At 38.4% G+C, this 18529-nt stretch overlaps 1 protein-coding gene across 3 annotated transcripts in view; it reads right to left on the reverse strand.

Moving 5' to 3' along the window:
* Nucleotides 1-4742: 4742 nt before the first annotated feature.
* The window catches only part of SRBD1 (S1 RNA binding domain 1), a 222030-nt gene continuing 208243 nt past the window's right edge, over nucleotides 4743-18529 (reverse strand). For all 3 annotated transcript variants that reach the window (XM_024753616.1, XM_024753615.1, XM_024753617.1), the window contains exons 20-21: nucleotides 8947-9131; nucleotides 4743-5637 (exon numbers count right to left, since the gene is read on the reverse strand). In XM_024753616.1, the coding sequence (XP_024609384.1) occupies nucleotides 5348-5637; nucleotides 8947-9131 (475 nt within the window). In that variant the 3' untranslated portion in view covers nucleotides 4743-5347. The remainder of the gene's footprint in view (nucleotides 5638-8946; nucleotides 9132-18529) is intronic.

An 18529-nucleotide genomic window follows, 5' to 3' on the forward strand; every position in this document is an offset into this window, starting at 1 on the left:
GTTGTGGCGCACGGGCTTAGTTGCTCCGCGGCATGTGGGATCCTCCCAGAAAAGGGCTCGAACCCGTGTCCCCTGCATTGGCAGGTGGATTCTTAACCACTGTGCCACCAGGGAAGCCCTATTTTAGATATTTTATAGTGTGCTGTTGTAATATATAGGAACCATTTATTCCATCATATTGTTTAACATGATTAAGGAAAACTGGATTTTTCTGAAAACTTATATTTAACCATTTTATTGAACTCTTTTATTAGCTATTTATTCATCCACTCAATCAACATTCGGTGAGTACCTATCACATGCCAGGCATTTTTACATGTAGAGGGGGTAGGGTCCAGCACAAATGTATATCAGGGAATACATTTTTCTGTAAACCTCCGTTCGCCCCCCAATAGCTGAAATGAATATATGAAGCTCTTGTTTTTCTCACATAGTGTGAAGTCTAGAGTAGGCAGTTAGTTCAAGGCTGCTTTAGTGCCTCCACAATGCCAAGATGGATTCAGGAACTTTCTGTCTCTGTTCAGCAGTTGCTATCTAGTGCTGGAGGTGCACTGTTTGCCCTCCAGCACTTCCACATTCTACGTGCACTCCAAGCAGGAAGGAGGGCCAGGGCAAAGGATAAGAAAAGCATAATAGTTGAGCCTGACCCCCCCTCCCCCCAACTCTTTCTAGCCTTCCTAGAACCTCACCCCATGGCTTTTGCCTACACTCTCTAGCCAGAGCTATATCACACGGCCACATCCACATCCACTAGTCTCATTATTGATCCCCTCAAATGAGAATTCCCTTAGTAAGGAAGAAGGGGAGGATTCTGAATATACATCTAGAAGACTGTGCCACAACAAGACAAAATCCCTGCCCCTACAGAGATGGTCAAAGAATTTACAGCTGAGTGTCTTAGATTTCCAACAACCCCGCTCTTGGATCTCTCTCTGCTCCGTATTATTTCTACTCATTCCATTGGTGATCTTAAACAGTCTCATGGCTTTAAGTAGTTATACACTGCTGACTACCAATTTACGTCTCCAGCCCAGCCTTCTCTCCTGAACTTCAGACTGAAATAGCCAACAGTCTACCTGTCATTTCCACTCAGACGTCTAATGAATAACTCAGATTTAACCTGTCCAAAATGAACTTTTTCACCAAAACTTCCCTCCTATCTTAGTAGATAACAATTTCATCCTTCTGGTTCCTTAGGCCAAAAACCATCCTAGACTCCTGTGTGTCTCACATCTTACATCCAATACACCAGGAAACCCTGTCTGACTATACCTTTACCTTTGAACTGCATCCGGAATCCCACCACTTCTCACCATTTCTAACACTAACATTCTGGTCCAAGTCACCATTACTTTATACCTGCATTAATGCGACAGTCTCCAAAAACCATTGCACATATAGATAATCCTGAATTCTCAGTTCTTTCACTTCCTCTTCTCTAATGAGCTTATCCTTGTCCCCCTACCATGCCCTACCCATTGTTACAAAACCACTCCCAAAACTGTAATTTCAGAGTTAATAAGCATCCAACTTTTGACAACCACTCTTTCCCATCCATTATACCCTCTATTATTCCCACTATAACACTTGCTCCATCAGGACCTATAATCCATCAATCCTATTCTTTCTCACTGCTCCTCACTCTCCCCTCATATTCTTACTTTTCTTCTTATTGGGCTTAAATTCCACGTTCAGTGATTTCATTGTTCACATGCCTTCAACTTCCTTGCCCTTCTTTCTATTGTACTCACTTGGCAAACTCCCAAACCTGATTGATTAGATCCGTCTCTCCACCTAATCTGGACCTGTACCACATAGTTGATGTGGATGAAGAAATATATAACCAAGCTGACTGATCTTACATTCAATTGATCACTAACCTGGTAGAATATTTAACGCGGCCTGGAAATCATACTCCGTTTCCCTAGGTTTTTCACTTTTTTCTTACCTTTTCTTTTCTTCTCGAACTTTCAACTCCTTTTTGCTCTGCTCTTTGGTCTCAGTCTTCTTTTACATTTCAGTAAGAAAAATAGAGGTAATACAAAGAGACCTTCCATGAGCACCCATCATCTATCTTCCTTCCTGCATCTGTGCCCACATATTCAATCTTCTCTCTTTTAATATGGATGAACTCTTTGTATCCCTATCTTAGACCAATCACTTGTGCACTAGATTCTATCCAGTCTCCTCCACTCAGTGATCTCATTCTGGTAATTCTCCTCTTTGTCTCCTGTATCAAATTTTCCTGGATCCTTTCCATTTGCATATATTATTATTTCTTCTGTCTTTGAAATAAATACAAAAACTCTCCCTGGACTCCATTTCCCCCTTCCAGTCACTCTTTTATTTCTCTTTTTCCTTTACAGCAAAACTCCCTGAAAAATTACCTATATTCAGTATTTCCAATCTAACTCCTCTTACTCTCTCTTAAACCCATTCCAATGAGGCTCTCACCTCCACCATTTATCAGAAAAAACTCTTGTTAAGGTCAATAAAACATCTGTCCCAGTTAAATTCCAGTCATTGTTTCATATCTCAGTTAAACCCCAGTGAAACATTTTCTGACTTTTCTGAAAAGGTCAATCCATGTATTATATGCTGTCACCATTACACTGCTTATCATGCTTGTAATTTTATTTTATTTATTTATTTTTTTGCGGTACGCGGGCCTCCCACCACCGCGGCCTCTCCCGTTGCGGAGCACAGGCTCCGGACGCGCAGGCCCAGAGGCCACGGCCCACGGGCCCAGCCGCCCCGTGGCACATGGGATCCCCCCGGACCGGGGCACGAACCCGCGCACCCTGCATCAGCAGGCGGACTCCCAAACACCGCGCCACCAGGGAAGCCCTGTAATTTTATATTTTTATATGATTTTTTGATTAATGATTCTTTCTTCTTCAATAAACTTCAAGCTCCATAAGGGCAGGGATAATCTCTATTTCTCTATCATAATTGTATGGTCAGTGTTTAGCACAATGCCTGGCACAAAGGAGACCACTAACACAATCTGGAAAAATGAATGCTTTTTTATCATTATCACCATTTTAAACTTGGGAAATGGAGGCCCAGAGAAGTAGAGGTACCAGCTCAAAGGCACACTGTAGATTATTGGTAGAATAGGGACTAGAACTAGTTGAACATACTGACCACCAAGCACGATGCTACATTCTGCGGTTACGAGATAAATGAGATGTGCCTCTCTTCACCCAGCCTACACCTTATAGAGCACCACCCTGTTTGGGCTGAACAGGACAAATCATGCAACCCAGTGCAATATCAAGTCCTCCTTGTGTCCCCAAGGGCTTAGCTACCAGGTCAACAGAGCTGCTTCATACTGTCGACTGCTCTGTTCCTGTATTCAAAGTGCCCAGGAAGAAGGCCTTTTCCCCCAAAGCATTTGTTTGACTACGTACGGTGATGGATGTTAACCAGACTCCTTGTGGTGATCATTTTGCAATATATACAAATATCAGGTCATTATGCTGAATACCTGAAAATAATATAATGTCATATGCCAATTATACCTCAATTTTTTTTTTTTTTTTGTGGTACGCGGCCGTCTCACTGTTGTGGCCTCTCCCATTGCGGAGCACAGGCTCTGGACGCGCAGGCTCAGCGGTCATGGCTCACGGGCCCAGCCGCTCCGCGGCATGTGGGATCTTCCCGGACTGGGGCACGAACCCATGTCCCCTGCATCGGCAGGCGGACTCCCAACCACTGCGCCACCAGGGAAGCCCTTATACCTCAATTTTTTTAAAAAAGCATTTGCTTGAAATTACATTGCATGCTTCAGAATAAAACTCTTCAGGTGCATATCACTCGTCACTGATCTACAAACTAGGAACGGGGAGGAGTGAATGGGAAGGTCAACTTAAAGTTACAACATTAAGATCCGTTGTCAGTTGAAGACCAGTAGGAGAGAAAAAGCATTTCAGAAATGAAATCATCAGGCAAACAGGAGTTGAGTTATACAACTTTTAAGGAACCCACTTATTAAAAATATCTATGTATACTGGTTGGAAGGCTGCATATTTCAAGAAAAATAAACCACCAGTCAGAACTGTCAATAAACACAGTCCGATTTACCACTTTGTAAGGGACTGTGACTATTAAGGTGATCATATGATTTATTATCCAAAATGGGGCACTTTGGAAATAAAAAGTGGCACTATTAAAAATTATGCCAGGACAATGAGCATTTACCAGGACTGACTGTCCCAGGCAAACAAGCAGGATTGGTCACCCTCCTTAGCCAACCATCCACTCACTACACATGAAGAAAACCAGGCACTCATTCAGTCATGCAAATGACTCCACCAGGGAAATGAACCACACACAGCAGCCAGAATGGACAAGATACCCATCCAGTGTGGTCTCTGTTTAAATCATTTTTACCCTGTAAGGTCATGTTAATATTTACCATCTCCACTGAATAAAAACAGAGTTAAGAGGACTGGCTTCATCTACTTGTTTTTCTTGCCCCTTCACACCTGATCTGTATTGAATCTTTAGGTGGGCCATTTCTATCCCCATCTGGAGTTTGATCTTAATGCTTAAGAAAGAATATGCCTTTCTGTGATAAGTCAAACAGAAAGTCATTCTTCAAATTAATAGAGGCTTCCCTTTTCCCCAAAGGCACAGTTATATGGGCTTATATGAAGCTTGTATGAATATGTGCCACATCTTCTTTAATCAAGATTGACTCTTAGATCATTCACTGAATCAACATAGCAAAAACAAGATCACTAGCCACAAAATTTTATTGTAGGGATCAATACGTATATCCTTCTGAGAAACAGTTCGAGCTATTCACTTGATGGTTACAAACACATCAGGATCTGTTTTATTGGGATATCTCTGGTTTGTCTGGCAAAGGAAAATCATGAGTCAAGTCCAAAAGGCCTGATTTTTAAAAAAATCTATAAAAAGAGAGGATTAAGTACTGCCAGCCCTACTGTCAAGAAACATTGTACAATTTAAATCAAGAAGATAGTTCCATACAAATCCAGCAAGGCATGATGGCAAGTAGAAATGAAACAATCTATTATACAAAATGCAAAAGGAGTCAAAGATGAGTTATAAAAAATAAAATTTTGGTCAGAAGATCATTACTACATAAAGCCAAATAAAGATGTCTATTAGTTGCTTTTTTTAAGGAGAAAAGAAATCAAACCGTTAGCTCTCTATTTATCCAGAAGGAACAATAAGGAAAGTGTCTGGAAAATACTTCTGATATTAAGTGAATTCTTTCTCATCTGCTATCTAGAGCTCACAAACATCTGACTTATTCTTGCCAAACTGCAGAAATGAGGGAATAAAAATCAGTGTTTGGCCACCAATGGCACACTCACAACACCCGAATGAGGTCCAGAGTAATCCGAGATCGGGGAATGTCAATGTTGAGTACTCGGACTTCCACTCTTTCTCCAGGGCCCAGCCCAAGACTCCTTCTCTTCTTCGTCTTAGAAAGTTTTGCTTCTGTTACATTTCGTATGGGAATCAGCCCTGATCTCCCCACTCCTATATCCACAAAAATTCCAAATAGGGTGGCATTCTCGACTTTGCCTGTAAGAACTGTCCCAACCTGCAGGTCTTCCAAGCAGACTATGCTTCTCTTGAAATCAGGTTTATCGAAATCTACAAGGAAAGGGGAAAAAAGACAGTTTGTGTAAATAATAAAGCACTGTTAGACACAACACAGATTAGTGAGTAAGTATGGACTATGTGTCGATTGTGTGCCCAGACCAGTATTAAGCATTGAGGGGGGACGTAAAAGGAGCTGAAGATACAGGCCTGCCTTCAGAGAAGAGGCATCCTAGTTGGAGAAACAGCATGTGCCAAGCAGAAACAATTCAAGAAAATTTACTCAGATACTTCCTTCGCCTCAAATTCTATCTTGCTAGCATGTAAACATTAGCACTATACATAAGGACTAAAATTTTAGATTAGAGAGTCTTATTTTCTTCTTTATGAGGAGGTGATGAGAAAGTATATTTGTTCAATGAATATGCAAGGCTAAGTCACAAACACTGAGAAAATTAGACCCTCGGAGACAGAAGATTGGGAGCTTTTCCCCCAGTACCTGAATTCTCAAACTGTTTAAAGGGGGTAGAACATACATAAATGTTTAGTCAAATGTGGATGAAATTTAAATGGTCGTCTCACTTCTCCCCATAAAATTTGAACTCAAGGATCAATTCCTATCCACTTTGAATATATTTACCCAATCAACATTTATGGATTCTTGATTATCTATTGCTCAGAAACCCAGATCAGCTCTTCATCTCCTTTCTCCTCTTTCAATTCAATTCATACAACATTTATTAACCTCTATTACTACCTCCTGGCCAGGCACTCCGCTGGGTGCTTGAGAGACAAAGATGAACCATAGATCTCTGTTCTCAAGTTCCTTACAGCCCTCTTCCCTTGCTCACTCCAGTACATTTCTCTGTTCATTAACACTACACACCCAAGGTAGGCACAAAACCTGCCAAGGAATCATTATGGCTTTAGTTAAAACAAAACAAAAACAACAACAAATGTTTTATGGTGGAGAAGGTTACAACTCACAATTTAAATGGGGCTTTTGGATTATCTGTGGATTCCGTTTACCCATTTACCCATGCTCCTCTTGGCCCCCTTTCCTAGGATTACTGAATGTTGACTCTAATAACAAAGAACACATTCTATGCTCCAATCTCCTTTTACTAAGACCTCATTTTCCCCTCCGCCCATTCCATTTCCTTTTCCTCCACAGCTGTTGCCTTTATCCTGATTACTTGTTGAAGCTATCCTTTACATTTGTATTAACAACTGGTCACCTCTTGGTTCCCCTCCCCCAGACCAACCATATTGAAATCAATGTTTTTAAAAAATTCACCTTTTGCCTTTAAAACAAAACAAAAACCCTCTTTAAACCTGAAATCTCATTTTTTTTCATAAAAAAAATATGTTAACATTGGAATTGATTGTGTAGAATTCCACCTGATGCTGCAGCAGTGAATTCCAAAAACAAAAAACCCACTGAATGCGCCATTACACTGGGCAAGGACTGTGTCAAAGCAAAGTGAAACAAAGTTGTTGATCAGGGTCAGAGGTAGGATGGTCTCCGAGGCACCATAGGCATTGTTTTTATGCTTAGAAACTTTTTTCCCCCTTCTTTCTTACAGAGGTTCAGCTGCTACAGATTCCCCAAGGGTTCCTGATCAGCTGCTTAGTTTAATTTCGCATGGAAAATCAGAGTCAAGAACTACTTAACATGTTTCTGAAGACAGCCTGGGTCACTGAGAAATCAGAAATCCTCCATGTACCTGGCAAACTTTAACACTTTGATTGCCAAGGCTACATATTCAGTCCTCTGTCACCTGGATGCCTCTGATGAAGCCAATTATGGCAACTATCAACCAGAGTGTTAACAAAATAGAATTGATTATGTCACTGGGAAAACAGAAGACAGGATGAGTATGAAGAAAGAATGAGGCAAGAAAGGAAATAATTTTGAGAAAATGGAGAAAAGAAAAGAGATGTAGCATAAATACTGTAATACAGAAACATCCAAAACACTATCTGCCTCTTCAAAAGTAAGACTGTCTGCCTTCCTTCCTGGGGATGTTTTTAGTATTAAAACGAAAGTTCTCAGGCATCTAGGAAACTGTGACTTACTCTAGGGTAAAAGTTTGTTTCAAAGAGATTTATTTGAAATTTCACTTGTCACAATGATAAACACTGCAGTAACTGGTAAGCTCAGTTGAGAGCCCAGGTGCATCTGTTTCTGCTCAACCAGGTAAGGACCAACTTAGCTGTTGGCTGTTTAGCTGAACTATATAATTTGAGTATTGATCTTTGCTCTGAGTCTACAGTGTAACTGGGATAATGGAGCAATCAACACCAAGACCGAAAAATAAGATGGACAAGAAAAGCCAGTACAGAGCATATTTGCCAACCCTCTAATGTAGTGGTTCTAGGCATAGCACCCTCAAATCCCACCGTGCTTGAAAACTACTGTTCACTTAGTATTCCTGCTAGATAACACCTAGGTGGAATTCACACATAAGAATACCTGCAAAGGGAGATGGATTTGTCTACTGAAATATTCACTTTGGATGGACCACACAGAGGCTTCTACTCCTGCATTTCTGGCACAGGTCTTACTGTTTCATTTTATTTTTCTCCAACCTTAAAATTAATTTCAAACTTACACAACAGTTGAGGGAATGGTGCATTGAGCTTGCTGGGTTAGCACAAATTCCCTTAAACCTTTTCAAAGAAACCACCTCAACACAGCCCAACCCAGAATGCAAAGAACCAAGCCCTAACATGGTATCATAAAACTGGTATGAGACAAGCACAGACTCATTTAAATCTAAGGGCTTCCTATTCAAATTTCCTTGGGAAGTAGGTCATTTGAAACCTTAATTCCTTCTCACCGGGTCATTGCTCTCAACAACTATGGCTGTTATACTTCCCTCACCATCTACCTGTGCTGAAAGCTGAGAGACTTTTAGTTAGAAGGAGAATCAACAGAGAGATAGTATCTTATTTGTTAAATGTGTTCATTGACATAGAATCCAGGAACTTGGAAGGCTGTAATTTAGGGAGAAGATTCACTTTAGTTTGTGAATCGAATGCTTTACCTTGGACTTCTAACTCTTATGAGGTAAAAACAGTTTACAAAAGGATCATGAAGAACGCATGCCTCCATGCACATGCCAGCACATGCATGATGTACTTAGTCTAGTGTGATGGGAAATAAGCCTGGGACAAGGGTTCTGGAGACCTAGCTTTTAGCTTCAGCTTTGGATACTAACTAGCTGCAATGACTTTGAAGGAAGGTCACTACGCTTTAGTTTTCTCATGGATAGAATGGGAGAATGGAGAATCCAACGGCTTAGGATTATTGTGAGCTATGCAAGTGAAAGGTGCTGTTATTCAAGTTCAATTGTTTACCTGTTCGAAAGTCAAAGCTCTCAGGCTGGCTGAGACCATCTATGATGACCTGTAAGGTGTGTACTGTTGTTGGCAATCTTTCTGCAGTTTTCTCTATTCCTTCTTTTTCAAGCAATGAATTTATTTTCTGTTGCATTTCAGGCTTGCCAATCTCACACAGTGTCCCTCCAACAAATGACAAAAACCTGCAGAGGAAAAAAAAAACCCCAACACTTATTAATAATATTACTTATTTTCCAATCTCCTTATACAGGTCACTCCTTATTCATCTCAGATCCATATATCAATCAATCAATTGGTCTTTATTGAAAATCTACCATGTGTCCCATGCCATAATAGATGATGTGTCTTGGGGGAAAAAAAGGGAGGGGATAACTTTAGGTTCTTGTGCTATTTTCCAATGAAGCACCTGGCTCAGAATCAGCACCAAAAATGTCTTACAGTACAATGTTCATTAGAGTTTAGTGTCATATATATTTTTTAAATAAGGATACCTATATTTGCTTCATGTTTCCCAAAATTTCAGTTGGGAAAACTTATTTGAATTTAAATTATCTATTAGGCAAACAATAAATTGATGCTATCAAAATCTGGCAAAACATCCAACAAGCACTGCCAGCTTTTGACAAATAAATCACTCTAGCCATATGCCAGATCATTGCTCTTTACTTCTGTGTACCCATGATGACAGTGCTACCTGTGCAAGCATACGCTCAACCTAGTAATTCTCAAATTCCATCAACAGTCAAGCCTCACATGGACTAAATAATATCAAGTACATTAAGCATTCAGAGTCAACAGAAAAAATATGAGGGGATTATCAAAAAGAAAAAGTAACTTTCTTCCAAAATGGAAGCATTGCAAACAAGACCTCAATTGTATAATCTTAAGATGAATATTACTTTATATTCTTTACATATTATATAGCTGCAATATTTATAAAATAAAAACATTTGTCTTTCTCAATTTCCTTTGCTATGTTTACCATTTCCCTTGCTTGTACAGCTACCTCTCAATTACTTAGCTTTGGAGTTCAGTAATAAGTTAATTAAGAAAAAAACAATTATAGGGTTAAGCTGAATTTCCCTTCAATCTCATCTGAATATTAGGCTGTAGCTTACTTTCTTGATATTCCTTGGCTGGGTATTTTTCTACATCAAGTTCCATTCCCTATGATTAATGGCTCTTAAAAAATGTCAACACAGTAATCAGACAGATAGTGATACTAATGCCCTCAAATCCTTTCCTCTAATGATGTCTCTGGAATACAAACAGGGGAAAAGGAAACGGAGGCTTGTCTATGATCAGAATCGGGAGGTATCCCATTTGTCAGGTTGCTGCATGATCACAAAAGGAATACTTGTGATTTTCAGTCTTTTCTTACATTGTTGTGTTCAACTAGAAAAGGCCTCTTCAGTGATAATCCGGTAGTGATAATCTGTTATCTGGTGGAGAAAGCTCTCTCAACTCTCATTTAGCCAGGGGCATCTCTTTGGGTTAGAACAAAGAGGTTCCTCCTACCTTTCCAAAGCTGTATTTTTAGTCAGAAACAGATTCACCAAAATCCAACTTATGTTCTTGAATATATTTTGGTTAAGGGTTTAATGAAAGACCAAGGAGTTGTTGCTTGGGCTCCCTTTTTTTTAAATGAGCTTCCATCCCAACTGATGGCCAGTGAGATACACACTTTATCTCTGTGTGTCCATGGCTTCCCTGGCCCACGGAGAGGCAGCGGTATCAGTGCTGATGGATGAGCAGTAGCACATAAGGGCCCTAGTGACAGGGAACAGCTGCTAAAGCTCTGACTGATGGGGCAGATGACACATGACAACCTCTGCCCAAAGCCAACGACTTTCTAAATAAAACAGGCCCTGCTGAGCAGACTTCCCTGGTATTTACCCTCTTGGCTTGACTGGTCTGCAACTGGCTATTTAGCAGAACATCTTTCAAATCCCCAAGATTCTGGCTTACAATCAACTGATAAAATGCCAACAAAAAGTATATTCATGAGTTGAAAATCTATAATAACCTTGAATAGCATTTTATAACTAATAAAAGTAACTAAAAGGCAGAAACTTCCCAAAGTAATGTACAAGTCTTGGTCTCAATAACAAAAACACTGGCTCAGGAGGCTACTTGGAGTCTTAAGGTTGTGTGTGTGTGTGTGTGTGTGTGTGTAACTAACTGCTCCTAAAGTAACTTCCATATAAAGAATTCTGTTTATAGTGGTTACAGATGTACAAAGAATATTGGTTTGTTTAACCTGGGTGCATATTTCATATATTATTTTCATCCTCACACACACAAGCCTGAGGGCAATGGTAACTGAAATCTAAAAAATCACCAAATTGTGCTCCTAGCTAATGCTTCAGTATTGATCAACCCCATTTTTAAATGACTATGAAACAAAGTCAGATGCTATTTTATTTTGAAAACTTTCTTAAAGTTACAACAGGGTTGCAGAAAAAGGAAAACAGGAAACAAAAGGGGAGAGGGACTATAAAATGTACTGGGAATAGCTTGAGTTTGACCTCTCCATTATTGGATTTCAAATATATTCAACTGTAAATGATAGGAAACAATGTTTCTTGCTCAGTAGCCACTCAATAAACATGTGTTCTTTAAATAACGTAAGAATAATTTATTCTACATTATTCTCAATTTTTACTCTAGAATCGAGTGTGATAAGTAATGTCCAATACACAGTTTCATTTTACAATTGAGTATAGTAAGAAATACACAATACAAAGTACTTTCTGGCTCAAAAGTACCATATAAAAACACACTGTACTTTATGCGAACATAAGAATGTATGTGAACATGTTCTGAAAAATATGTTCTGAAAAAACAGTGCTTGATAGATGTTCTCATTTAATCCTGAAAGGTAGGTATCACATCATACAGAAAGGGAAAATTGAGGTTTAGGGAGGTTAAATAACTTGCCCAAGGCCACACAGCTCTTTTCACCAACTGGAGTTTCATGCTATACATATCAGAGTGTGTCTGTTTATAACCGCAGTTACATCAAAATTAAAGTGCTATATTTGGTTAAGATATAAAACAATACTTTGGGTAACATTTCACCAACACAATTTAATGGCAGATTAGTTTTAAACATTAGACAGTTAACACTGATAAATCCCACAGAGAAATTATTATATATATGCGTTTAAGTAGACAATTCTCTCAAAAGTCCATGCGTTATTAAAATCATAGTCTCATTTTCTCCACTGTCTCTGGAAGGCTTTCAGTTTGCTAAGAACTGCTGTCTGACCTGCTGTTTTTATTTAATATGTAATTTCATCCATCTTACTTAAAGTAAGAAAGTAGCATAAATGCAACAAATAAGCACATCATGTTCTTTCAGCACACATCTGCACAAAGTTAAAATACAGACCTTGCAGCAGAAAGACTGCTTGTTTTTCAAACAGAATGCTATATAACCTAAAATCGCTGATATTTTTAACAGAAACTTGTTACAAATGCTAGTTTTCCCCCTCAAAAAATAAGAAAAGTCTTTGTAATATTTTTCCTGAAGAATAAGAAATTCTCAAGATTCATAAGACTTCAGATATAGCCATTCAGTTTTATGTAATCATTTCCAGCATGGAGAAAAAAATTTAGGAGCCCAGGACTCATTACACTAAAGCAACATGATACCCCACAGAGCACAGAAGAACCGTGGTGATCCAACTCCATCACTTTAAAAACAACTTAATATTAACGTGTGCTTTGTGGGCTAAACACACCGGATTTAAGACTCTGCAAAGAACCATGTTGCAAGGGCAAAGTACTTCTAGTTGTCTATCCACTCAGGACACTTTTAAAAGAGACTTTTATACTTTATATTTATCCATTAGTTTTTACTGTCTTAAAGTAATCACATCAATAAACCAATAAATGCAAGAGCACAGTCATTTTAGAAAAAGTAGTTACAGATAAAGCAGGTCATTATTTGCAATACAGGCAGATGGCATTCAATGATTTAAAAGAGAGCTTACACTCTAAGAGCTAACCTGGCCTTCTTAACTGATTATAGAGGAAGAGGTGGGACACAAAAGTTCGGCAGTAATTTGTTATACCGAAAACCACAGATTCTATATATATTTAAAAATTTACTGCTTTTAATAATAAAGACTAAATATAATTCCAACGTGCCTAAGGAGGGAAACCTGCTACCCCTTTACACTACCTACCAGGAGCTGAAATTCACCCAGGTGAGCGTGTAGCAGCACCCTTTAGTTTCACTTAAAGGAGTGTGGCTTTACCACATCTGCTGTTTCAGCAGTCAAATCAAAGGGGTGGCAGTGTGAACTGCACTTTCATCAACATCAAAGAATCTTTTCCAATTTCTAACCTCTTTGTTAAACCGAGAAACTGAACTGGGCCAGAATCCTTAAAAATCTTTGCTGGTGCAAAATCCACAAGTAATAGTAAATTCAAGTAGAGTGCATTTACAGAGAGGCCCACAGAACAACCAACCGACTGTGCTTAATTAGAAGCTAGTAGGTACCCAGTGAAGGTGATACTGAAATGGCTTTTGCTAGCATATCATCAGCCATGGAAAGTTAGAGCAAGTAATTTTTCATAAGAACACAATAGCTTTTGATAACTTATATACTACAGATAAACTTTTAAAAAATGTAACCCTTTCAGAAAGGGTTAACAAGGTTGTTCTGAAAGCCTTTATAGACTTTGATCTGAAAGTATAGTTTTAAATGGTATGCAGCTATCTGGGTGGCAGGGGGGCACTTTCAGTGTCATTGCTTGGAAACATTCGGAGTGTCTTTGGAGCACCTCCTGCATCTAAACACACTCTTGGATCTATGAGCAGCAGAAAAAAACAAGAAGAACCAAAAAGGAGAAGCTGCCACAGATTAAAGAATGTAGTTTGTCTTCCAAAAGACTTGGTTTATAAGCATCAGACTTTACCTGCTTCTAACTTTGAAGAACTTAGTAAATGTTTCCTCCTTTTTCAAAAGTCTGTTACATTGATACGTGCACAGAAACTGGATACTCGATGCACTTTGCATTAATTGTATGTAGAACAAACATATTCTTAGAAAGCTGTTTTATTTTATTTTAGCAATTTAGTACAGGGAATTGACTTTGTAAAAAAAAAAAAAAGCCAGTTAAAATGTGATATCCTCTAAAAGTGTGAGATTTAGGACGATCTTCTCTTTAGAAATAATTGAAGAAGACATTGCTTATACAGTTACATCAAAAAAATATCTAAGATCAGTGAAATAATAACCAATGCCACAAAGAATAAGCAGCATCGATTTGTATGTAGCTTTTCCTATTTCAGAACCACTTACTAGGTATGACATATTATGATATAATTAAAGATATAATTTAAAAAACCAAATGTGTGTGTATGTGTGTGTATATATACACACACACACATCCAAATGAGTGAGTATATAAAAATGGGAAAGCGTCATGTATTGAAATATTGTGATTACTGCTCTAAAGATTTCTAAAATCTTATCTTGGAAATAAATTTACAAGTGACAAAGGAAAATCAGTTTTATTACACTTGTTAAAACAATAATCCCCATTTAAAAAACACAGAAAAACCCCAAACAACCCAATTACTCAGTGTGATCATCCTCTTTCCACTGAGTCTGGGTTGTTTTAAACATGCTCATACTTATACACACAGACACACACAACACCCTCAAATGATAAAGATTTGCTAAAATCAAGGCTCTTCAAAGGAATGTGACAAAATGCTAAAGTGAATTAAAAATAATTTAGAAAAGTGTTCAGCTTTCTTCAATAAGTATTTATTTACTGGGGAAGAAGACTCTATGAAAGATGGTAACAGAGCTTTTGCCTTGAATGAACTTATTCTAATTTAAGTACTGACAGTCTATTGGAATAATCTTCCACTTATATCTGCTGTTTTAGAGGTAGGATTTTATATGCAGACAAATAGATATTTTGAAAGTGCTCAATAAAGATTTAAAGTTCATTTAATTCTCTCAACAATTTATTGTGGATATAAATTTGCAGATAAGGAAATCTAAACTCAGGTAGATTAAGTGACCTGCCCAAAGTCACATAGCTGAGACCACAAGGTTGTAGCTAAGGTAAAAGTCATATATCACATCTTCATTAGCATTGCTTACCTCTTAACTCTGGCAGATTTTCAATGTAGACAGAAGATTTAGATCCCAGATAAAATCTGGCACCCAGGACCACTGCCTGGGAGCAATTTATTATTATTTCTTAAACCAAATTCAAAAGGAAAAAGTTTGGCTCTTTTTGAGTTACCGAATAAGAGTTATACAAAATTAAGTTAGTGGTTTCAAAGGCTGCGGACTCTCTACAGCTCAAAAACACTGTGTTCAGAATTCATGTAATTTAATTTACTGTCTGTAAAGCCATAACGTGGATTAGTGCCTGTGAATATTTGAAAGAGGAGGGCAAATAAAAAAGTAGTATTCAAAAACATACAGGCTAGTGATAGCAGAGCTAAAATTAAACAGCTCTGGCACTACTAGGTGATAAAGCCCATGTACTGTAATAAAGAACTTTCTTCCTTGGGAAATAGCCTTTTTATTATGAATTCTATCCTGTCAAGGAATCCTCCTTTTAAGAAATTTGAAAATGCATTTCCATATATCTCCCCAGTTGTCCTCTGAATGCACAGAGCCATTTTTATTCCATTTAAAGAGTGGGCAATTGAGGTCAAAGGGATTTGCTTATGGTCACACAGAGAGTCAGAAGACAGGCTAAGATTAAAATCCATAGCTAGAGTGGGGACAGGAAGGGGAGAAGGGAGATAATGGGAGACTAAATCAATACCCTACTGAGTTTCAGGCTCCAGACTGAGTGATCTAAACCTGAAGAAGAGAAGGAGAAGGGCAAATACTTTGGAGTCTGGAAGAGACTGAAGCAAGCACAACTTTATGGCTGGTCGGCAACTCCCTCTCACTTCTGTTCCACTGGGTACTACAAGGCTACTCCAGATACTCAGGTGAGAAACCAGTGTTTTCTTCAATTCCAGGACCCAGTGTTAACATTAATGAACAATGTTAAATTATATTATAATTTAATTATATCTGGCTTACGTGGTAAAACATTTTTTTCCCCTGGGAAACTAACAGCTGTAAATCAATCCCCCCCCTCCTCTTCTTTTATGAGTCAGCTTGACAGCCCCTTCTCAATCACGACAAAAATAACAGCAATGACTATAGCAATAACAATAGTTTACTCTGTCCCAGGTGCTAAGAATTCTATGTACAATTCATGCAATCCCATGAGATAGGTACTATTATTATCCTCATTTAACAGATAAGGAAATGAGGTAGAGGGAGGCTGAATAACTTTCCCAGATCAAATAGGCATGCTCTGAACCCTCCGCAGTCTGGCACTGTACTGCCTCTACAGTGAGCTGTGGGAAGTTAGGTACCATCTCAGATTCTTAAACCTCCTATTTACCTCTACTAGCCTTGCCCAAAACTTCATGCAGTGTGTGTTAGAACAGTGTGTAAGACATCAGATATGACAATCAGTTCCTAAGTATCCCACATCCTGGTCATCTGATTCTCAAATGGGTAGAATCTCTTTCATCATTTTTTTCTTTTGTGAAAGCACTTTCAAAAATATGATGAATGTTACTTCCTGGGAATTATAGTAAGCTGTTTGGGTTTTTAACTATAGTATTAACAAGAAAAAAACAAACACCAAAAATCACTTTTAGTAATCTGTCCTTTTATCATCTTTAGGTTTAGTCTCTCTTTTATGATGCTATGTCTCTTTATGAAAAGGCAATCTAATATTGTCTAATCATAGTTCCATAGAAGAAGTTAATGTGCAGTAACTAACTGATACACATCCTAAGGCATCACTTATCAAAAGCCAGAAAAGATTCTGCCTTAATTTTCATGTCCGAATGCTGCCAACTCTTGTGAGGCAAGTCCAGAAAAATTTAAGATCTTTCAAATTTGCAAGTAACTTTTTAGGTCTGTTTATCAAATCTTCATTTATTTTACAGCATTTGTAGCTGGGTTTCTTTTCAGGAAAGTTTCCCACAGAGAAACATGTTTTTATCATTGTAGAAGTTAGTTGGCACGTGAATGCAGAATAAAGCTGCAGTGAATTTTAGATGTGGGAGGTGTGCTAGACATACTCATTAGACTGACTTACCCCTCCGAAAAATTACAAAGCACCACAAGTCATGGGCCTTCTGAGTTGCTCACAGTCAAAACTATGAATACCAATGCTCTACTTCTGCCATTTTGTTTTGTTTTTTTAAAACAAAAACAACCTCAACTCCCTGTATTACAGCTGCTTATTAGCTAGAAGGCTTCTCTTCTTGCTGGGCAGAAAGCTAAACTTGGGAAGAATGTGATAAAACCTCTGAAAGCAACGCTGAAAAAAAAGAGTTCAGAGGTGCTCAATCCTTGAACAGGAATGGGAAAGAAACTGAGATTGAGATCTGCTCAGTCATTAAAGGTCTTCAGTATGGGCCACCAGTCACTGTCTGGTTTGACTATGTTAGCTCCATGGCAGAGAGCAAGGCAGGACCTCGGAAGGGACTCTCCACCCCCTTGGCCCCCAATTGCTTTTAGCCCAGAAGCACCAGTTGGGATCCATGTATTCATTTATCTAAACACAGAATCCTTGTTGGGTTAATTCTATTTTTGTGGGTTTTCTCCCCACCAGCTTCATTGAGATGTAACTGACACATAACATTGTATAAGTTTAAGGTGTACAACCTGTTGATCTGATACACTTAACAACTGCAAAATGACTACCACCACAGCATTAGCTTAATACCCCCATCGGGTCACATAATTACCATTTCTTTTTTGGGGGGTGAAACATTTAAGATCTACTCTCTTAGCAACTTTCAAGTATATAATAGAATATTATTAACTATAATCACCATGCTGTACATTAGATCTCTAGAACTTATCCATCTTATAATTGGAAGTTTGTACTGTTTGAGCAACTTCTGGTCTTAAAAACCAGACACAAGTTTTTTCCGTAAATTAAGAATAAACAGTGCTTGCCTTTTGTACAGAAGAGCTCCTGTCTCCAGGAAAATATTTTGTGAGGTTATATGATTACTCCTGTTCCAGACCTGAATTTTAAGTTAATGGTTATTTACTCTCTGAAAACATACTTTTCCACATTGATCTAAGGGTCAGAAATAGGTATATCCTCAGTAATAAAGGAAATATCACATTACTATTAGAATAGTGCAGATACTGATACAAATCATCCCTCGAAAGACAACTTACCTAGTCCATCATTTTGGTGCTGCATGTCATATTCCTGCTACACAGGCTGTTAACCACTTCTAGAAACTAACCTTTTAAAACTTTTCCCTGATGGCCAAAATAGAAATAACAATTAAATACTAGCTAAAGCTTTATCAAAATGAGTGCCGAGTAAAAATTTAACATTAAATTTCCTGGCATTTCTCAAGTTAAATCAAGAACATAACAACTTTCAAGCTTAACTATCTGGAGCGAATCAGCTTCTTAATGCAGCAGATTCTTTGGGAGGGTGCCAGGTCTCACTGGGACACGTACCAATCAGCATAATCTGCGGCACAAAGCACTGC

The sequence above is a fragment of the Neophocaena asiaeorientalis genome, unplaced genomic scaffold (assembly GCF_003031525.2).
Source record: "Neophocaena asiaeorientalis asiaeorientalis breed wild unplaced genomic scaffold, Neophocaena_asiaeorientalis_V1.1 scaffold171, whole genome shotgun sequence".
NCBI lineage: Eukaryota > Metazoa > Chordata > Mammalia > Artiodactyla > Phocoenidae > Neophocaena > Neophocaena asiaeorientalis.